Source organism: Nipponia nippon, unplaced genomic scaffold, assembly GCF_047370975.1.
Source record: "Nipponia nippon isolate SJK-2023a ecotype South Korea unplaced genomic scaffold, ASM4737097v1 scaffold_2, whole genome shotgun sequence".
Classification (NCBI taxonomy): Eukaryota; Metazoa; Chordata; class Aves; order Pelecaniformes; family Threskiornithidae; genus Nipponia; species Nipponia nippon.
This window is the reverse complement of record NW_028262336.1, coordinates 115,774,198-115,797,811: the sequence shown is the minus strand read 5'-3', so window position 1 is coordinate 115,797,811 and position 23,614 is coordinate 115,774,198. Positions and strand designations below refer to the sequence as shown.

Here is a 23,614-nt window from a genome sequence, read left to right as displayed (position 1 = left end):
ACAATTTTAAACATTTACTGTAAGAGACGGACAGATTATTAAGGCAGAGCTTTACAGTAGATTTTTAACTGTATTCATAAGCAGTAAATTGTGTTAATTTTTTTGTTAGTGACAATAGAAAGTAGTGACAGATGACCAGATACTGGTTATTATATTTTTAATATTTTTTTTATTATTTCAAATATATAATACAGTTGTATTTGAAGCAATTCTTAATAATGCATTATCGGTCTGTTTTGCGTGTCAACCTTCTAGTCAGATCACATCCGAAATACAATTTCTATGTTTTTATTTTTGTATGTGTTTTGCCAGAAAATGTTGATTATTTCTAATTATGCATTTCAGTTGAATCATCATTTTCCTTAAATATGATTCCAATTCATGTTTATGCATATTACACCAAGATTTTGATTAGCCTTGATCATTTTTTAATTAGCTTTCCTTTTTTGTGTCTTTTCATTTCTGATTTTATAAATGTAATTTATCATTAGTTAATTATAAATTTAGTATTCAGAAATTCAATAAAGGCTTCAATAAAGATTTCTCATAACTGAAAATTATCTTCAGATTTATATTTCAATAAAGGTCATATTTTGGATTGGTTTAGTTTTATATGACCAACTCCATCATCACAGTTTTTTGATATTTACTTATACCTCCACCTGTTTCATTCACTGTAAAAATATTGACTTCTTCCTTTACCGTTTGAGACAGGTTTGATTTAGGTATTTTTCAAGAGGAAAAGAGACACTGAGACATCAAACTTGTACTGAAAGGTTGCATCTACTAAGGATGTAGTAAGTCTATACTTAGGTTAGTAAGTTAGTTATTAGTTAAAGGCTGCCTTGTCAAGATGCTTGCTGCCAGTGCAGAAAATAATAAAAGCAACTGCTTTGTTACAGACATTTAATGGGGATGGGGAGGAACCTAAAATATAGGCCAGATGGTAGAATAATTATAGCAGAATTTATAGAAGTGTAAAGATGTTCTGAGAGCATTACACAACAACAGACAGAAAAACAACAGGTGCTGCATTTTCCCAGGTCTGAATTCACTCAGTAAAGGCAAAATAAAAAAGGGAAATCTGCCTACTTGAAGTGTGAACAAATCAGTATATGCAAAATGCAATAGAGCTGTGTTTTGCTGTGTGTTATGTTGTGGTGACAGAGCTGATGGAAATATGTGATTTCTTCCCAGGTGGAATTTCTGATATCTGGATGTTAGCTTTTGCTTTAAATTAAAACAAAAAATCGGTATATTGAACATTCTTCCAAGAGGAAGAGTTCTGAATACTTTCAATTAGCAATGCTGACACTGAAATTTACAATATCGTGTTTCAGCTTGTCTGTCTACAGTGATTTATTTGCTATCAACATTAAGATAGGAAGCTTATGAATCATCATAGATCTTTGCGTTCATTGTAGTTATTGGTCCTTATACTCCCAGTTTCCTCATGGTGGCATCTTAAATGTGTTCTGTAGTTTCCCTCTCTCGTGGTACATGATTATAGCTCAGCAACAATATACACCAGCATATAATGGAATTTAAGTCCATCCCAGTCTATAGGTCAGTGTCTTCTCATGGCTATGGAAACCAGCAGAAGAGAAAGAGAGAGAACAGACCCAGAACTACGGCTATTAAGAGGCAAAACAGCAGCCCAGGCAAATGTCAGATGAATATCAACATTGAAAAAATGCTTAATTTCACTTCTTCCTAAAAAAAAAAAACAAACCCAAACTTTTATTCCAAGACGACCTTATATTTTAAATGAAAATATTTATTTCATTCTTTTGGACTAAGCTGCTTTTAAGTCATCTGTAAAAACAGTTCTTCCTTCAGATGGCTGTTTGGTCAGACAGCTGGTAAAAGGCTCACAGCATACACTGAAAATTAAGACTGTTCGACCTCAGAATCATAAACCCTACTTTCAGAGTTCTAATCAAGGAAATGTTTATGAATACTGAAAGTTTTTATTTATATAAGTTATAAAAGTTTTTGTTGAAGATGTGTGCGTATCTGTGAAGTACTCATAGTATATGTAAACGTTATATTTCGTATTTTATCAAAGACTTGTATGTATCTCACTGGGATACTGTTATCTCTTGTCCCCTCCCATCCTGAGTGAAATCTAGGGGAGTAATATTTAATTTCAATATCAGTTTGACCCCTTAGTGTAAGATTTTTACTGTTTTACTACTCTCTTATTATTTGAGGTGGAATGACTTTGTTTCTGTTTTGGAACGCTTACTATTCCTCTGTTTCAACAATCAGCTCCTCAGAAAGGTAGATTGGACACCCAAGGTATATGAGGTTTGAACTGGGAAATTGCATGCTGAAGCTACTAGAAAACCTTCTGGGAATAGGAGACACGTGATTCTCCCTTCACACCCAAGGCATCTAGGGAAAGAGGTTCAGTTTTCATTCACTGATAACAGGCAGAAAGTCTGCTTTTAGAAAGCCAAGTCCTCTCAGTTTTCACTGAGTTAAAGAACTGTGAGTGCCAGCCTATAAATCAGTCTTAATGCAACAGTAGATGATATGCACATAAAATCTGAAAAGTAGAGGCTGAGAGTGAATCCCAAAATGGGCACGCACACATACACTGTACATGTGTACAGACACAGCCAGCAGAGAGAGGAGGACACAGTACCTTTACAGGCAGCTGCATAAACACAGACAGCACAAATAGCCCAATCCTGTTTCAGTGGTTCACTGCTCAAGGAAAAGAGCCTTCTCAAGTCTCGCTGATTTTTGGTCTCTCAACTGTCTTGCTTCCAATCCCTCAGTCTGCAGCATGCAGCTCCCAGACCTCTCATCCTCCTGCTGGCTGGTACTGCTAGAAGTTTGCTAGTGAATTCCCTTCTCCCACATAGAGAACATGCTTGCACACAAAAATGACTAAAAATAGAGCTTAAGAGGAGAATAGGACAGACTCTGGTGATCGGGTACAAGGTTGGCCAAAGTGTACTGACCAGCAGCCTCCCTACATGCGACCTGCCCTTTTATACCTATCTATCTGTTTTCCCATTCTTCATCTCCCATCCACCTTTCCCTACCTTTGGTCCTTCCCCTAAATATCCTGTAAGAAATATTGTACAATCCCAGAATTATTGTGTTCAGCCCCCAAATTCACCCACTTGCATGCTCCATAAGAAGTCCTATACCCCTTTAAGTAGTAATACTGCTTAGTTTGCATGGCATTTCAGAGTTTTTTCTGATAGATTGCCTTAGCAGGTTTTGCAGCAGGGACAGTGGCTTAATGGTGTGTCTTTTATGGTCTTAGGAGTAGCTGATGCAGATGGATTAGGTTGGCTGCGTTCCCCACCTTGTCGTTGTTCCTCTCATCACTCTCTCTCTATTCGAACAGCTGTTATCTAGGTATCTGTACAGTGCAAAATACTTCAGACTTAGTATTTTGATATTAAAGCACAAAAATTCATAAAAATATTGTTTTCAATCCCCCCATTTCATTATTTTAATTCAAAGAATGCTATGAAGAATCCACCTTACTCTGAAGAATTAGCATTTTTCTGTTGCTTTTCTTGGCTTCTCCTCCTCAGCTGTCATAAATATCAAAGCAAAAATACAACTGCAGCCTAACATTATCTGCTAAGAAACTGAACTCTAATTGGCTCCCACAGGTCTCATCAAGTTGCAGCATGATTGCACTTTGTTCAGAATTTATCAGCCAGGATATATTTTTCAAGACCTTTTATCTAAGTGATAACTGCTTGGTAAAAATTGGAAATTTGCAAGTACTATGGTAAAAATGTAGATGTTTTATTTCTCTCTCATGTAATAGGCAAATTTCAAGGTCCAATAGATCCAACTGTCATATCATGTCCCTTTTTAATCACTGTTTCAGTTAGATTGTATTAATTAAGTAGTGGCCAGTATAGAGTAGTAGCGATTTATAAAGATACACCATCTAAAGAGGATGTCACATGGAACGTAAGATGAAAGTACCAGACTTGCACAGATCATAAGCGTTGTCCACTGAAATAAGGTCTAGCTTCCAAGGAAGCTGAAGCATTTTTTATGCTTAGAGAGTTCGTGTACTCTTGTGACTTACAGAAAGCTGTGTTCATGCATGGGTGCCTGAGGTGGAAGGATTCCTTAATTTTTCTTTTTTGTTTTGCGCACCAATTCAAGACTTTACTTTCTAGAGTTATTGAAATCACTATTTCTTGTGGTGGAATGATTCTTTTTCCTGCACTTTCACACTGCATCTGCAAACTTTGCAGTTTTAAATGGAAATATTTTTTGGTTGTCAATGAGCAAGGATTATCTCAAGTTTTGGGAAAACAATTTGCTTTATGCATGAAAAACAGTTTTTAAAAAGCAGCATTGGAAAAGGAAAGGTATCTTGATTTGCATTCTGTTAGGTTTCATTGTGAGTTCTTGAAGCTTAATCCCAATGAAGTTTAGATGCTCTGTTAAATTGAGGTATCCACAAGTTATGGGCTTTTCTATAAACCTCAGCCTTAAATGTTTTTAAATGTAACCCATTTCAACAGAATTCAACTTTTGTTGATTAACCTCTCAGAATTCTAAGCATGTTTTGTGAGAATGGCTATTCTTTTTTAATTACTAAATACTACCTTGTAAGCAGAAGTTTCAGCAGCATCCTTTATCGTACCACTAACTAGTTGTTCAGCTCTCTGATTGTAGAATATTGGTTGCAGAAGGTGATCACTCATAAAACCATTTTTATAAATGTTCCATAAAAAAGAAGAAAACCCTAGGTCATTGTCTCTATGCACTTTCTGAGAAATTACCTTATTTTAAAGAAAATGATCTTTTTTTCCAACGTTGGTTTAAATTTAAAAGAACTAGCTTTAGTGTTCTGTATTTCTTCTATGGATACAAGTTAGTATTTATATACTCCGTAAGTTACAAGAAACTGTACCATGTATTATATAAGATTTAAAGCTCTAGGTGATATACTTTATTTAATCTAATAAAATAATCAGCATTCATTGATTTTTCTCTTTAAGCTACAAGGTACTTCTGCACAATACAGGAAGAAATCTGAAAAGATACAATGATAAGATATTAATAAACTATATTCATTTAAATTGTTAAAATTTAAAGTGTACATTGCTCACTTTCTAATAATGTGTTTTTCATTGTATCTCTTTCCCTTTTCATGGACAAAGCTGTCTGCAAAAGAGTAGGCAGAATAAAATGGATAGTCTTGTCTGACAAAATCTCAAGCAAAAAAAGGTTAATTATAGTACAAGTGGTAGAAAAGGATGTTGTTATCATTTGCGTATGAAAATGAGTCTCCTTATGTTGTGCTGTCAAAGACTTTGGTAATTTTAAATTCCAGCCATTAGTAAATGAGAAGGCTGCAACACATGGTAACAGACCATTTTGCAGGTACATTCCATCAATCTGCTTTCCTTTATTCTAGTCAACTCAGTTGCAGTAACTTGCTCTTCTGATTACCACTATATTGACACAAATATTGTATCTACTAAGAATTAGCAATCTGTTCAAATACTTTTTTTGTGTAATATATAATTTTGATTTCATAGTCATAAATGTATACATAGAAATAAATTTCTTAGAGTAATAAGACAGCTTTGTAACAAAAAAGTAACTAGATGTGATCACGGTTCTGTTTTGAACTGTAGATGTTTTGGTGGGAACTGGCTTGGTGAAATAGTTTATAAAATATTTCATCTCTTGATTTGAGATTTTAGTTGGTCAAGATCAATGGTAACATGATATAACTATTCCTCAAATAGCATTTGCAGATATATATTAAAAAGTAAGCCCATTTTCTAATAGAAAGACTGACATTCCACAAGCAGGCATCATCCCTAAATAGCAGTCTTTTTGGCATTTATTTGGGGGAAGGCAGAGGACCTATCTTTCTCTCTTTGAAGGAGATTCCATATAGCTGAATTTGAAATGATAACATAGTTGCATATTGTACTCCTGTACAAATATAAAAAAAGATTTAAATTTTCAGAGCCGTTAAAGTTTCAGAGCTGTCATCTGAAATCACGAAGTTTGTGAAGGAAAAGTTTCATGAGAGTAGTTCTTGACTAAATCCTTGTTTATCTGTTGTGTGTGCAGTAGTTTTACTCTTGGGAATTCACATTCAAATAAAGCAGTCAGTGGAGGATGCCGGTGCACTCAGCAACTCAGTTGTCATGACTGTATTTTAAAACTGGAGTAAACACAGGGGCATTCTGGTTTAGGGGTTTGGGGTTTTTGTTGTTCTTAGTAGAGTTCTTGGTGTAGTCTTTGTCTCTAAATGTTCAGCAAGGTACATAATTGAGGAAAAAAAAAAAAAACAACAAAACTTTGAGTCAAAGGAGAAGAGTTCTTAAGAGTGATAGGAAGCTTAGATCCCCATTTTAGGCATGTAAGTGATGCTTAAAGGCAGGAAGGGTAAATACCCTCCTGCTCTATAGTATGTTTCCCAGCGTATTCAACTGAATACTATAAATAGCAACTTAATTAGAATGTGTGCCCTTAAATGGAGGAGAATGCATAAGAGCATATTTGTAGGCAGTGATATTTTTATATTGTTTATTCCACGTAGTCACTCTCAACTAAGAGAGTTACAATCCAATGAGGAATCTGTTCTCTACATCTGAGCTTGAGTTTCAAAATTCCCATCAAGTTTGTACTGTTGTACAGTGTTGTATATGCTTTTCCTTAAACATACAATGTATTTTCTTATACGTTCTCTATAATTACCATTTTCAGTGTAATTTCTAATATTTCATGATCCCGTATGATAACTTTAATCAACTGAAATTATTTACATGTCAGGCAAAATGCAATAAATAATTTGGAACTAAACCAAATATTGTTCATTATTCAGATATGTAGATTATCAAGATAGAAAAAAGATTTATTCAGTCATGTGTATTCATCTATTTTATTCTTATGAGGCTGAGAAAGTCAAAATTGATGGTTTGAATATATCAAGAGAAGAATCCATCAAGTAAAAAATACAGTAAGATATTACTAGAATCATAAATATAAATTTGTGGTGCTTATTAGCTACAAATTTGTTAAAAATATATGTCACCCATGATATCACAATACTATAGAAATGCAAAATTCTTAATGAACTTATTAAAGGTCAAAGGGAGTTGTTATTTTTTTGTGTTGTGCACTTTTGAGGCCACATCTGAAGCGTTTGTCCAGTTCTTGGCTGTTCAGTCAAAAAAAGCATTGCCCAGGTGGACCAGAGAGGTTTGTGGAATCTCCACTTTTGGAGATATACAGAACTGGAGTAGACAATGCCCTGAGCAACCTGACCTGTCGTTGAATTTGGCCCTACTTTGAGCTGCAATTGGATCAGATAACTTTCAGAGGTCCCTTCCAACCTAAATTCTTTAATTTTGTAATTTAGAACTTCTCCACTGTACCATTTGGGTCAAATCTACTCTAATGAATATGCACTTGATTTGTACCATTTCAGTGTAGTCCTTCTCTCTTAAATGTTAAATATTCAGTAGTGATAGATCTAGTTATAGGCTCTGAAAATTTCAAATGTTTCATGTATTGCTTAGACATACATTACTTACTAAGATCAGCCAAGAGAAAACAGACAAATTGCAAGAAGGGAAACTGATAAGACATTTGGAAGGAAAAAATCATCTTAAGGGTGGCCAGAGGCTGGAACAGGTGGCCCAGAGAAAGTTGTAGAATCTCTATCTTTTGAGATATTTAAAATATCATTGAACAAGCCCCTGAGCAACCTGCTGTGGGCTGGCCTTTATTTGAGGGTTGGGAGTTGGCCTAGAAGATCTCCAGATGTCTTCCAATTCTTAATTATTCTATGATTCCATGATACCATAGGATACTTTAAAATTTCATGCAGTAGGTATCAAAATGACATAGATATTGCTGCTAAATGTTTTGTTTTATGAATAAATTATTTCTATAACAGAAATAATTTTAAAACTGAAGCCATTGTATCTAAAAACAAGAAAACAAAAATGTATTTAAAAATAAAACAAAAAAGGTGTGCTGTTTAATAAAATGTGCAATATTTTTTTGCTAAATTACTCCATAATGTCTGTTTCTCCGGATTACTTCCTGAGAACAGGTTTGAATGAAGCTCTATGCCATGCTTCTGCTCTTCAGCATTCTCTCAGCCCTCAAGTGTGACAGGACATCTGAAAGAGACCTACAGGCTTGATGATGAGCTGTTCTATTGGAGTTGGCCACAATAAAAAATTTCCCTTTCTGTTTTAAAGAAAGGCTTTATGGGCTTCAAATAGCTCATATACTGTACTTGAGGTACCTTCACTCCAGATGCCTTGGCTTTACTACGTAGGAACAAACAACAATCCATACCAGCTTATTGCACCAATTAAAAAAAAAAAATCTTAATTAATTTCTGTGTCTACACAAAGTTATGTTTTGTTGAACAAAACATTTGATAGTCTGAGCAGTAATCCCATGTCGCAGTGTTGTGTTCAATGGAGTGTGAGTAGCTTTGGCATGAGCCAGCATGGTGTGTCCCAGGATGCCGTGTTGCAGACATGGTCATCCAATCATATAGTTCCTTTGCTTAGACTGGGGTTGCATCAGCCACTGTTTCCATTCTGTGATCTCTTTTTCCTTGTAGAAAAATAGATTTCCTTCTTTGCCTTTTCATTGTGGGATATTTTGGGATATGTACACCACAGAGTTAAACAATTTCTCATTAGATTGCCTTAGTGGGTTTGATAAACATTGCATACATATCTGAGAGGTAGGTTAAGCCTTAATAGTTGCTGATAGAGGAGAGTTCTGTGACACAGGCATGGCTGAGAGATTTTCTCTGAATTTTGACAGCCTCAAGAGAGGGTGTTAATATAAAATAAATGACTGGTAAACAGTAAAAAAAAAAAAAAAAAAAGAAAAAGAAAAAAAGAGAGAGACTGATGACTGCAGTCCAAGGGGTCATTGTTTCAGAAGAGGAACAAGGACTGTAAGGGAGAAGCTTAATGGAAAATCTGTGTCTCATGGGATGTTGACCAGAGAAAATGAACCCCATAGCAAAGTAAGTAGTTCTCTGTTGCCTCTCCTTATTGTAACATAGCCTTCAAGCTGGTACTATAAAGCAAATTCCTGCGGTGCATCCCATCATTACTAGTGCGTAATATATTGAGTATTCTGTACCCCTGTTTAGCCACAGCAGCACCATGACAATATACGTTTCAGCATCTCTGCTCCAGAGCTCTGCAAAGGAATTATGTCTGATGTAGTCCTGACTTTGTCCAAGGATTACAATAGGCAGTCGTGTCTGTTATCTGCAAATGAATATTAAGTGCCACTGTTTTCCCTGCCCTGCAACTTCTTACCAGTGGAGGTGGGAAGTAGGACCATAACCTCTTTCAGAAGGAGAGGACACTGAAGTTTTTTTCAATGTGTGTCCCCTTTGCTCTGCACATTTTGTAGTTTCTGGTTCTACCAAGGAATAGTTCCAGCTTTTATACTTCCTTAGCCAGTTATGCTCTACGTAACTGCAAATGCATTCTAGCACCTAGTAACTGATGTATTTAGTTGTGGAGAATGAAAAGGCTAGAAGGCATGAAGCATAAGAGTATTGTCTAACTGGATTCATATAGGAAATATCTGAAAGTAGATATTTTTGGCATACATCAATTATGAACTTGTCAGTATGACGTTACAGTTCTTATGCAGCATCATCATTCTTGTATCCTTATTAAATGTAGGAAACAGCAATTCATGGAAAGTTAAGTTCCTGTTTTGATAAAAATAAATTAATACAGTAACCAGAATGAATCACATTTGCTAATGCTTCCCTCAGCTACGCGTTACTGCACATCTGCTTCTGGCACATTGTTAGCTAGCACGTTGATGCTAATGGACTCAGAATTTTTATGCTATTAACACTGTACTGTTGTGTTAGTATTCAGACTTCCTGAACAAACAGGGGTTTTCTGAGGCCTGTCAAACTGAAATAAAGAAATAATAGGATTTTACTTAAAGCACTAACCAGCAGTTTTGGTCTGCATGCTAGAAAGGAAAAGAAAAAAGAAGAAAGGAAAAGGAAAAGGAAAAGGAAAAGGAAAAGAAGGGAAGGGAAGGGAAGGGAAGGGAAGGGAAGGGAAGGGAAGGGAAGGGAAGGGAAGGGAAGGGAAGGGAAGGGAAGGGAAGGGAAAACTATTTTAAAACAAAAATAAGACTCCAAATTAAATTCCTGTGTGATTTACCATTTGAAAGATAGCATGTGCCGCTGCTTTATCATATACCTGAAATACTGCAGTATTCACATGTTCATTTACTAAAGGATAACTAGCTCAAGAATAATAATTTCATGTAAAAAAAAAATTACCACAAAGGAGCAAATTGTTGTATGCCAGTTGCTCCTGAGAAGCTATGTGTTACCCCTCTGCGCTCAATGCCAGAAAAAATACCTCTATTTCATTTCTTCGCAGTGTAACACAATTGCTCCTGCTGGCTTTTACCACTGAATGCCACCACTTAGGAGCACACCTGTGAAACAGCTGCTGCACTGTGAGGAAAACAGGAGTCTAGCATAACTGCTTGATTGACCTTTGCTTAATCTAAACTCTGGTTAACTGAATACTTACTCCCCTAGCAGTGCTACTCACCTTCGTTTGCTCTCACACTTATCCAAAGTCCTACATTATTATTCCCTAGTAACTTTGAATCCCTCTAAAACTAATGGAAAAACAGAATTGTACACTATGTTTTCTGGCTATGCATATTCATGTAACGCTGAATACAATTTCCCATCTAGGCACAGAAATGAAATCACTTCTGTAGTGATTTATATGGTTTTATTTTGCAATAAAAGTTCTCTTCTGGGACCACACCAGGGGAAAAACACGGTAGAAGAGAATACATTTGGAATGAATTAAAACAGGTGAAGGAAAAGTACTTGATTCATTGTAGAGGAGTTCTGTGATCCTGAAGTTGTATAAATGATAATGTGAAAATCTGGCAGCCTCTTTATTCCTTCCGCTGTTCAATATGAGGTGCTCAGTTTGCTTTGGGATTATAGAAGATAAGGAAGGCTTCTCTCTGAAAATGGAATAGATGCTTCTTGGATGTTAAGATACATGAAAATATATTATTTGAACCGCCTGAGACTGCACCTAGAGATTTATTTCTGTAAAAGAATAAATCCTTTTATTATACCAAAGAGAACCTCACATTAATTGAAGTTTTGAAATATCCTGCTAGGAATTGCTTTGCAAGCATTTTGAGTGTTGCTGGTAAGTTTTTATATTATGTTTATAATCATCATATGCTAAATTAATCTATCATGGGCAGTTCACACTTAAATTTTGAGTTTCATTGTGATAAGAAAGATTCAGGAAATATTGAAATAATGAAATATTGAAATGAGCAATTACAAAGAAGAGTGTATGATAATTTTTTATTTTATTTTGTAATATAAATCTTTTCAGGGTTAGGATATTTGGACTTGTAGACCACATTATTGGCATAATAGAAATTATTGATACAATGTGAATTTATTTTTAAAAATAAGCTATACACCATTTCAGCTTTCATATGTCTTTTCCCAGATGTTATAGCTGCCCTATCTAACCAAAGTTGTATCATTAATTCATATGCTGAAAGCTGCTTTTATTGAGTTTATATCTTGACTATGAGCTGTTTTGAAGAAGAAAAACAAATTCTGAATTGCAGCAAACATGTTAAAGACCATATTATGGGAGGCAGGAGTGAGGGGGCAGTTGGGAAAGCATGGGTATTGGCCTGAGCCACAAACAGACAGGTAGCTAGATTTCACACCATCTTGGAGCTGATGGTAGTCTTCCCACTGTAATCCAGCTGGGAAGTGACAAATGCATGGATTATTTTGGCATACCTGGCAAGGGCAAAGTTTTCTACTGAGTTGGTGGTGGCCCTTCAAGAAGGCCCTTCAAGGAGAAGGCCCTTCAGACTGAAATGCTGCATGGCCATCCAAGATCAATAAGAAGTCAAACAACTTTGTATTGCTTTGATAAATGAAGTCAATGTATGTTTTTATGGGAGTCGGGACAGGAGAGGGAAATGAAGATATTATAGCTAATCTGTTACAGGATTTCTCCTTTTCAAGAAACATCACTTCAGTCTTTCTACAGCTTAGCTTAAACTTCCTTCCCTTCAAGATCTAATCTCTTCCAAGTGTTATGGCAGTGGCAGTGGAGGTACTAGTGACAAATGATCCATTTAATAGAGTGTTCTTGTCTTTTGCGATGTAGCACTTCACTAACGTGCTGCCATGTGGTCATATAAGACAAAAAAGAGAACAAGCACAAGAATATTTTTTACACTTGTGTTGTAAAACACGTTTTATTATCATTTTTATTGCATTTAAATCTTAAGTCATTTATTAAACAGCTGTGAATGAGCTATGTCTTCAGCTTTATGTAGAGCAGCAGAAGCAATTACAAGTTTTGCTTTTGTGATCTAATGAAAGTTTTTGTTACTGTGTATTTCCTAGTGCTACTTAATTATATGAGTTCAGAATTAATATCACCCATACTGGTCTTTTAATTGGGTGGAATATAAGCATCTATGTTCCTGACAGTGTTTCTCTTTAGCAGTTACGTTAAAAGCTTATTTGATGACAGCAATAAAATGATTATATTAAATACAAGTTGAAATGATTGTGTCTACTTTTATTACACAAAACAATTTACAAAATCTGTCCTAACCAGAATGCAGAGTTACTGCTATATGATAAAAGATATTGTTATATAAAGTCATTAAAAGAATCATGCAGACAAGAGTCATTAACTGTGTACATTTAGCTAATGAAAATGGAACGCAAAAATCTCCTAACTGATTCATAATCATTTGGGTTGAAGGCTCATAATCAGTGATGTGACAGATTAAAAGATCACTGATTAAATGTTTGAACATGGTGGAAACATTATGGAGATGTGTCTGACACACTGACAAAATAAAATAGAATTTACAGAGCAATATTTACTTGTATTTTGGATGATTTTGTCACTTCCAAGATGCTTCTATGGAATTACTCATCTGTCAGCAGTTGAAAGAATAAAGTACTTTTTAAACAAGATATGGATGCCTGGCAGGTGCCTTGTGTTATGAGAGTGTAGCTTCCAAGATTTTTCATAGCTTCCAAGATTTTTCATTCAGTGACTAGAATGATTTTGTAATCTTCTAGTAGCTGGTATTTAGAAAGGAGCGTGGTTTGTCTTTCTCTGTTTAGCGATAGCATGTGGAATCTTAGTCTCTGATTATTCTCTGGCTTAGTATTAAACATTAATCTTTCTGTGCAGAAGCACATGGCTTGCAACTACTTACAGAGTAGGTTCTACAGTAACTTAACATTTATACTACAGTACCGTAGTCAGGACTGTGACTGTACCGTGTAAAGAAATTGTACCAAACATGTACAGTATAAAAGTTTCAAAACATAGGATTTTGAGCGTGGACTGTTGCATAACCACTTCAAGTACCTAAATAACTCATCTGAAGATAACAAATTCTTTAGTCTGAGATTGTTAGTGTTTTGAGGATCAAACTTGGATTTCATTACTTAAGACACATGGTTTATCAAGATATTGCAATGTGTGTCTCTTTTGTCATGTTGGCACATAGTGCATTGCATTGATGGGAAATTCCAAGCTTGCAGCTCCTAGTGACAGGCTTCATAGCTGCATGTAAGACAGGATGAAAGAAGTAGGTTGGGACATGTGTTCTGTAAGGATAATTGAGGCCAGTTATTCCCCCCACCGCTGTTAGTTTCATTTATTACCAAATATAACAGGCCAGTTTTTATCTTACCAGAAATTCTGTGAATTCATGTCTCAAACTAATACACTAAGAATGGCAGCATCAACCTAATACTAAGAGATACTTTCAAAAAAATTGTTGGTAAGTACTTATAAAAACTCTTACTGCAGATTGAAAATCAGGTGTTTCTTGAATTTAATATGTAGTTTACATGAAAGAATGATCTTAAAGCATACTTGAAAGGGATGCAGCTATTTGCCTGAACTTAGTAAAGTAAGACAGTAATGACGACCATTTTGATGGAAAACATAAACTCTCCTGTTAGTAAAGGTGAAATAGGGTTTCACCAGAATGTTAGAAATGTGATAAAAGTTTCATTGTACAAAGTGAGCTGCACTGTACAAAGAATGGAACAGAAGTTTATTTAGAATGGATGAGTCACATTACACATAAACTGCTGGTTTTCTTTATACTTCTAAATGGTGTATAAAATATTCTGTTTACCAGTGAAATAATTGAAATTAATATTAATCTTTGAGGTTACAGTATATTTACGTGAACATTTTTCATTAATCATAATAATTGACAAACCCACATTAACTGAAAATGTTGAAAAATCAGGCAATAGCTTCAGGATTCTTTGTTTTCCTTTTTTTTTTCCTCTTTTAGAATTGGGTAGAAAAAGCAGAGAAACAGAAACTACTGTCAGACACCCTTGACCTTTCAGAGCTATTTCATCCAGACACATTTCTCAATGCCTTACGCCAGGAGACTGCAAGGTGAGGGAAAAATAATCTACCTATTTATGTGTACTAATGTGCCATTGTTCCCTATGCGTGAAAATGATTATTTCATTTTCAGGACACAGATCCAACAAATTGTGTCAATTGCTGTCATTTGTCATCTCATTTTTATTACTTGCACTGAAGTAGAATAGCTGTGAGTTACTTGTTTAAATGCTGATTATTTTTTTTATTTTAGATGAAATTACAAATGTATTTTTCTTCAAAGTAAAACTTAGTATGATATGGTACGCATTGAAAACACGTAGGTTTTGTTTTGTATTTCATTTCCTGTTGTTATATGTCTCTAAGATTTACTGTATATATGTTTCCCTTGCAGAGTAATGAGCTGTTCAGTGGACAGCCTTAAATTTATAGCATCATGGAAAGGGCGAATACAAGAAGGCAAACTCCAAGTTAAGGTATTTTACTAGGGTGTTTTACTAGAATTTTACGAGGATGTTTTATTAGTATAGTCCAAGTCATCTGTCCATAAACTTTCTGGAAAATTGAGCTGTAAATACATTGGCGTACCTGAGATACAAAGGCTGGTTAATGGTATACAGCTACAAAAACGATAGTGCAACAATTCTGCAGAAAGGGGAGAAGGAAAACAGTTATCTTTTTACCCCTCCCTAGTCACAGTGCTAATTTAAAATTTAAAATTTAATCTTATTCTTGCTCCATTGTCTTCAACCACCTCTTAGATAAAAATTGAAGCTGCAATTCCATTAATTAATATCTAACTGTTGTCCAGAAAGTAGTTGTCCAGAAAGACTTGTGGCATGTAGCAGAAGGAAATAGGCATGTAAATGTGTAAGTCTAAGGCCATGTGTTAGCATTTGTCAAATCACTGACAAGAGACTTCTGAGCAAGTAAACAAACAAAAGTAAACTATAATATGACTAGCTTTTGATATGATAAAGACCCAGCAATTTTTTAATGGACACAAGTTTACAGCCAGCCGCCATAAAGTCACTACTGATTGCTTAGACAGCAAAGTAGAGATGAATCCTCAAATAGTTTAGTTTAGCTTCTGAACATTTCAGGTGGCACTGCCACTTTGGCTGAATCCAGATCTCTTTAGACCTGTTTTATGCTTAATTTTGTAGGGAATTCACAAAATAAGTTTTCTATGCTGTGTCTTCCAACAGGTATGTTGGTCCCATGATAATACCGCACAACTCAAAGTGCTGTGTTCAGCACAGAGAACAGCACTAAAAACGGCATTCTTACAGAAACGTGGGTGAATAATGCAGGGGACTCACCACACAACTATGTAGTGATGTGCAGCTAAAGTAGAGAGATTGCTAGACTAGGAGAGAGAAGGCAAGTGGCAGGGCACCTTCTTTAGTCTGATAATGCAGGCAGACACAAGGCAGTAGGAGATATCAGGGTTCTGGGTTGGCTGCTCACACCATCTAAAATTATTAATACAGAATGTGTAAGAATTCATATTCCTAAAATATTAATAGATCGTAAGGCCAGAAAAGATAACTGTAGTCATCCAATCTGACCTTTATACAATACAGTCTTTTGAACATTGTTGAATTAATTCCTGTTGGAACTAGAGAATATAATTTAGAAAATTATTCAATCTTGGTATTTAAATAAGAGTAATGGTTGCCTGCTTCATTTAATGAGAAGCAGATGGGAGTCTAGAACCTGGAGATAAATAAACCAAGGGACTTTTAGGGCAGTTTGGTTCCCTAGGATAAACCTGGGGTACGATAAACCTTGGAGCCTGCAAATCACATGTTCTGAGGTTCCAGATTCAGCCAAGACTTCTAAGTCCATGGCAGTGAGCCAAAATTGAGTTTCACATCTCAGACCACTCATTCTAGTAGGCTAACTATCAGCTGCAGATCCTAGAAGCCTGGACTTCTTCAAAACCATCCTACCATCTTTGAAAAATGTCAGAAGTCAATGTCAAATACCTCAACTCCATGCATGAATAATATTACCTAAGTATTTTCATATGCTAAAAATATTACAATATTTTACAGTTGCTAGATTGAAATAGCTGCTTGGAAACTAAAGAATTAGAGGGTAATTAGAGGAAAGAGTTTTATAACAACACTCCAGTTAGGTGTATTGAAGCATATAATTCTTTGTTATATGCAAATTTATGTGGTAGATTTTTGGTAATATTAGAATACACTGTTAGCAGTCACTGTTATAAGTAGGCAAAAAGGTTAACATATATTCTCTATTGCTTTACGAGAGTGAGTCTTATGTTCCAAGAGGAATCAAAAATAAAATGAGAATTTTGTTTAAGAGCAAATTTTCTGCCACAGGAATAGTAGAAGTAGTTAGGTGAGTGGTTATTTTTAACAAAAGGTAAGAATCCTGTCAAGTTTACTCACTTGATTTGAATATTATCCTTTTCTCAGTAAGAGCAATATTCAGTGAATCTGTATTAGTAAGTATTCACCAGTATCTTCACTGCTCCTTTGAACCTTTGATTTGCAGAAAGGCTTTGGAACCCTTTGCCATGCTGAATATTTAGATTCCTTTCCTTCATGCTCATGGAGAACTGGGGAGAAACTTTCACATTAGTAAAGCTACATACCACATGGACTGTAACTAGGGCATAAAAATGTCAGTGATTCAGAAAAATCATCCTCTAAAATGTGTCTTGTTTGATAAGGATTCTCTGGATTGTATGTTAAGCTTGGTCCACATGAGCAATATGAATTTTAATACTGGTAGAGTTAATGTTGTATCTGCAGTTTCAAGAATTCAGACTAACCTTATAGAATGGAGAGCTGTTTTGAGTGGGGACTCAAAAAAAATTCAATCAGCAGAATAGTTAAGTCCTTAAACACATGCTGTGGTGAGGTAGCTGGGACCCTGTTTTATCCCACCCGACTTTAGATACCTTAATTGGAAATTGGAGTTTACCAGCCTCATTTTGTCAATGAAGACAGACATGCACCAATTTAGGTCTTAAATGAGCTAACTTTCAGGAGATATACCTGTCTTACTCCACTGGTGGGAGAAAACCTACAATTGCTATGGTCCTACCATAGTAGTTTTGGTCAATTGCCTGAAGGTAAAAGGGTTTTTTTTAAAAAAAACTGTCACATTCTGGAAGTTTAAATAAACAGGTATGGAAACATAGCGTTCAGGAAAGCGTTATTTAAAAATTTTTCAGAATTTATGCAAAAAATATGTGAAGTTTCTACAATGCTGTTATGAAGAACACCAGTTATCTAATTGATTAAGGATATCGTCATTGTATAAAAGCACCAGTGCTGATAAGATCTCCTTTATAGAAAGTGTAATACATGAATGGAAGATCTTACATAGGAGTGAAACAGAAGAAAACAAAGTGTAATCACAACAGGATGTTGTAAAAACAAGGTGGAAAGTGTTAGGAAAACAATAACATGTCTACTTTTGCTGGCTTAGGCTACACGTGATCCAGTTAAATACATATGATCCTCAGTGAACTGGGCCACTACAAGTTTGACACTGTATCTCAGCCTTATATTTAACTGTAACTTCCTCATTGGATATCCTTCTGTCTGCAGATAAAGCTACTAAGAAATTTTTCCCATTTAAAAATTGATTTCATAAGTAAAAGGAGGTCTGTTTCCATTTCAGTTGTGTGCAGATTAAGATAATTGAAATAAATGTAAAATGTTTCTTGGCATCCTACTGTGTACACATCTATGAATGTATTTAGTTAATAGTATAGATGGAAAGACATACTTTTGTGTCTGCACAAACACCTTTTTTTTGTTCCCTTTGGAAATTTTATTTTCATTATGATTTATTGTGTTTCAGTTTAGAACCTGCCTGATCATACAGCTCTTTGTCTAGAAGATAAGCTCAGATATAACCAATCATGCTATTTTCCTTCCCCTTGGCGACTTTCAGGTCTTCAGATTATATTTTCAAAGTGGCAGGAACATACATTCATTTCTCTTTGCTAAGCCACTCTCTTCTTATGTAAGATAGATCTTCAAACTATCAGACGGTTTGTGATAAATAATTGGTACAATTGGTATATATTTGTTTTTGGCAGAAGATTTAATTTGTTGATACTGCATGTTCCTTCTTCACATGACTCAGGTTTAAAATTGGATCTCTCACGTCCCCTACAAGAACCAGATCATGGTATAGGCTATTCTGAGGTTTTTCAGTCTCAATTGGTGCTATTTCACGTTGTGTGACTGTTTCCACCAAGAGACTTGATTCTGTACTCACATGGTTGGGGGACTCTGTTTTGGGATATGTGAGAGTCATGCTCAAGTCCCTCAATCAATGGATATTTGATTATTCTAATAGAATATCTTTGTTGAAGGATTGGAACAATTAGGAATGCGGATGAACATTGAATTTAAATCTAAGATTCACACATACTTTGTATAATTTTCTTAGTCACACTGTCAGTTACTGACTGTTTTGAAGACACGTTCTTTGAGATTTTTTTTTCTTACCTTTAATTTTAAAAGTTTTTGATGGCTTAGAATTTTTTCTGATAAGGAAGAGAAGGTGGAAGGCTTATTATGATCTGTATGATGAAAATGCTTTTTCAGTCTTCCTGCACTTTTAAAAAAATGGCATCCTGCTTCAGCAATTGTAGACATTTGGAATGATCTTTGTGTGCCAAAAATTTCAAATAATATACTCTGTGAGCATCTGTAAGTCAGAGGTATGAAGTGCTAGAACTGTCGGTGTAACTACAAGTAGGCAGAGGAACACTCAATCAGGCCAAGAATACACTCGAATCTGGGTGGATTATCAAATCTGATGTTAAATTATCAGTGTTAATTCAGGTGATAGTTTAGACATATGATGTAAAGTAGATCTCTCCTAGTAGGATGTGATGAATATTTGATTTAGAATCAATCTGTATAAAATTATGCTTTCTTTAATATCACTTCAGATTGCTTTAACAAAAGGTACTGAAAATGTATGGCTATTGCAATATAATTACATATTGATATGCAAATGCATCTCTTCTGTTTGCTTTGTGCACTGATTGTGCTGTTGTACAAAAGGTGGTGGTGATTCCTTTTGGCATTCCATTTTCTGTTATTGTAGAAAAGAATGAAAGAAAGGAAGAAACATGGTAAGAGACTTTTTGGATAGTATGTTCAATGAGCTTGGGTAGAGCTTCATATAGTGAAAAATGAACATTTATTGCAAGACTATAATATTCAAATACATAATATCAGTATTAATATCAAAACTATGCTCTTAGCAATTGACAGAAATACTATTATAAGGCATCCTGACAGGTCTTTTTTTACAGTATACCTCCATCCTGAAATACCAAGAAATTAAAGATGGAGGCCTGTAGAGGTAGTGATGTGAAAATATGACTTCCTAAAGTCTGCTGTAGTTTATATCATTTAATGGGAAATTATAGCATTAAATAGTAAAGACAAATTAATTGCAGAGAATTTGAAATTTTGGAAACAGAGATGCTTTGGACCATGGTATCCACACAGTTTCTACAAACGTATTTTAAAGAAACATAATCCGTAATGTGTAATAGTAGCTTTTTTGAAACTAGGCAATTACCAATTGTTGAAAAATGCCAAATACTTTGTAAGAATTAAAATTTTAAAAATTATGGTCAACTCCAGCCATTACTCTGAGCTGAGTTGCAAAAATACTATGCATGCTAATTACAGATACTGTGAAATCCATGTCCTTCAGAGTAGTTGTAATTTCTCTACACGGTTTATCATAGAAATGAAAACATAGCTGTGGGAGTACCTAGCCAAACAGTATCTGAAAGGACATTGTTCCAGTGTTTTATTTTTTTCAGTGTCTTTTAATATTGAATCAAAGTCAAAATTTTCATCTTCATCTTCAAAGGATTTCTAGGATTGGTTGAAGTTTTCCAGATCAAATGATGTTATTTTACATAACTATAATGTCAAAGGAACTGCCAATATCAAAAGAAGAAATGTGCGTGCATTAGAAAGAGATTTTTCAGTAGGTGACCCACTTCTATAGAAACTTCTTAAAGAGATGTTCGGGATGGCCAGACCTTTGAATACCCTAACAATAAATTTAAAACCTCTTCATCAGACCAGTCTTCCCTCAATAACTTTGCCAAACTCACATATTTATCAAACTAAACTCCGTAACAGAATGCAGGAAGGGCAGAAAGAAGAACATATGAGATGAATCTTTCTAATATTTGTGTGATAGAGATATATAAGAGCTTTGAAAGCATTCACTCAGAAGTGTGGTGAGATAAAGTGTAAATCTAGGACCTATGTATATAATAAAGTGAGGCCTTAAGTATCAATGTGAACAACAGAGATCAGTAAGAAGGAGTCTGTGGGAAAGCCTCAGAATAATTATTAGTAAGACTTTGTTCCTTTTGTGCCTTTTATCATATTTTTCATCATATTCTTTGTTCTTGCAAGACAGAAGAAGTGGCACTGGAATGTATATAGGATATCATTAAACACTATTGACACCTGAACTTCTCTTTTACTAGTTAAAGCCAGCTTTTTCCAAAATCTTTCTGTGTGGAGAGATTTTGAGTTTGAAAAGAAATCATACAAAATATCACATGTTAACACTGTACCTTAAAAGCAACAGACCTGAAAATCTTAGGGAAGATTCAAAAGAAAGATCACAATAAACTTGGCAAGAGAAGGGAGAGTAGTGTAATTCAGGGCTTTAGTGTGATATTATAACAGACAGATGATTCTCAGATTGTAGCTTCTGTTAGACATATGCTCCAGCTTAAGATTTAGCCTTTTGAAAAGCTGCATGAAAGTTATTACTGATTTAAGTTTTATTATTGCTAAAATTGAAGTTCTCACTTCAGCAGGCCAAACTGACTATTATTATTATTATTATTTATACTGGCAAACTATTGTTATTTGTACTGGGAAAATAAAATGATCAACAGATATTGAAAATTTTATTTGGAGGAAATCCAGAATAGATATCATTGTCATTAATTTATGCAGGACTTCAGTGAAGAAAAAAAGAGACTGTTTAGTTCAGAGGTTGAAAGTACTTACTAATTAAAAGAAAGTGGTTAAAGCATGTTACATATAAAGCATTGCGTAGTTACTTATAGAGCATATGGATTCTTATTTATTTTTTCCAAACAATAGTTTATCTAAGAAATCTTGAGTTATGTTAAATAAAATTTTCTCTCATATTATTTCAGTATATTTTGTTTGCCTCTGCAGAAGCTGTGTAATCGCGCATTCCATTCTTTGAAAGCTGCGCTCAGACTTCCAAGCAGGAAGTCATGCTTATTTCAGTGATTGTTCTTCTCTTCTTCTTGACATTGTAATGGTTGTGTACTTGGCTGTTGCTATCATATTTCCATGAATCTAATGCCAGGGAACTGCAGTTTCATAAATGATGACATTTACAGGTATTTTTCTCTAACATTTCAAAGAATGTGAACCAAATCAGAGGAAGTTCACACCGACGCGTGGTCCAGAACTTGCTTTTAAGTCATGTTTCCTATTCTCACACAGAACATTACAATAATTAGTTTCCTGTTATTTAAAAATTTGGTCACAGTAAAAAGGATCACCATTTATTAAAGTACAGTGTAATCATTACTAACACTTTGAGTCTGTTATATATGTTTGAATATTTTATATTTCCACGGCAGATCAGTGGCTTACAACTGGAAGGCTGCAGTTTTGATGGAAATCGACTTTCAGAAAATCTGCATGATTCTCCCAGTGTGTCATCTGTTCTCCCTTGTTACATGGCCTGGATTCCACAGGTACTAAATTATTAAAAGCCCTAAATTTTCAAGACCCATAATTTGCTTTTTTCTGTGTAGTGGCTTTCCAGTATGATGTTGCTGACCTGTTTTCCCCCTCATTTAAAAATAAAAATCCCTGTCTTTAATAGGAAAAACAGTTACTTCTTTTATATAAAACAAGAACTTATTATAATTTTGTCAAGATTTTTTAGCTTCTATCGTTTAGTTTAAGACAAGGGCTTTATTTCAGTCATAGCTTTTTTTCCTTGTCTTTCAAAAACGTTAACATACTTTCAAAAGTGTATTTAGTAAATGTATACATGAGTTTTGGAGTTCATTTCTAGAATATATTTTCTTCACGTTTTAAATATTAACATGCAACAGCAATAAAAAGACAGAGAACATGATGTGGTCTGTAAGGAAAGAAGGCCTTTCCTCTACTTACACTAATTTAAAAAACTGCCAATGCTTGCAGAACTACATAAAATGAAAGTGAAGTAATCCGAACAGTAAAAATTGTTACTGTTTCTGCTCTCCAATAGTAATCTCTGATAAATAAAGCAAAAAATTACATAGGACTTATTCAAGGATGTGTAGGAATTACAAATTGATATACTTACAGTCTTGTAACTGAAAGAAAGCTTACTGTAGAATTAATCTCATCTAAATTTAGCTGTCTAAAAGTTAATTGCCTGGTGTGACTTCGTTGCCTTACCTCCTTCTTTGGTCTCAGTAAAAGATAGGTATCTCAGGAAGTCCATCCCATCGTAAGGTAACTGGAATAAATCTCTCTAGATGTGACTCTAGAGACAACCTAGACCGCTAACTCTGGGGGATGGAACCGTATGTGAGGCAGTCTAGACAAAGAGAATTTTTGGACTGTGCATAAGCCAAGGACATAAGGATTTGTGGTTCAAAAAGACTTTCACATGGTTTTAACCCTCAAATAATGTGATTCCTTAAAACATCAGTGGGATTGAGAAGGGCACAAGAACACCTGTTTTGACCCAAAAAGGTATAAAAAGAGGTCTTTGAAAGCAAACTCGCCAATTTCTGGCCTCCCAGCTTTGGCAAAACTTAAATTATCTGATTATCGTTTTACTCTCGGACTGGCCAGCATTTTATCTTCTTCAGTAGTGTTAACCAAGGGATAAATGTGGTAAGTATGATCCTTCTGAGAACAGCTGAGTTCTTTTGACAAACTTCTGATTATTAAGTTATTCTATACAACTCTTACAGTGCACAGACCTTCTGTAAGGATTTAAATACTGATGTTCAAAAGACATGGGAAGTTGATTTTCAAAAGGAACACAAAATTGTTCAGAAATGGCTTACGCTTGACATGCAAGGCAAAGTGCTTGAAACAGTTATTGTTTGCATGTTT

The 23,614-nt window shown here is 34.9% G+C and overlaps 1 protein-coding gene across 2 annotated transcripts in view; it reads left to right on the top strand.

Annotated features, from left to right (window-relative positions):
• The window catches only part of DYNC2H1 (dynein cytoplasmic 2 heavy chain 1), a 183,624-nt gene that overhangs the window by 157,225 nt on the left and 2,785 nt on the right, over positions 1-23,614 (top strand). For both annotated transcript variants that reach the window (XM_087757020.1, XM_087757019.1), the window contains 3 exons: positions 14,401-14,510; positions 14,854-14,935; positions 22,132-22,248. In XM_087757020.1, coding sequence (XP_087613146.1) covers positions 14,401-14,510; positions 14,854-14,935; positions 22,132-22,248 — 309 coding nt within the window. The remainder of the gene's footprint in view (positions 1-14,400; positions 14,511-14,853; positions 14,936-22,131; positions 22,249-23,614) is intronic.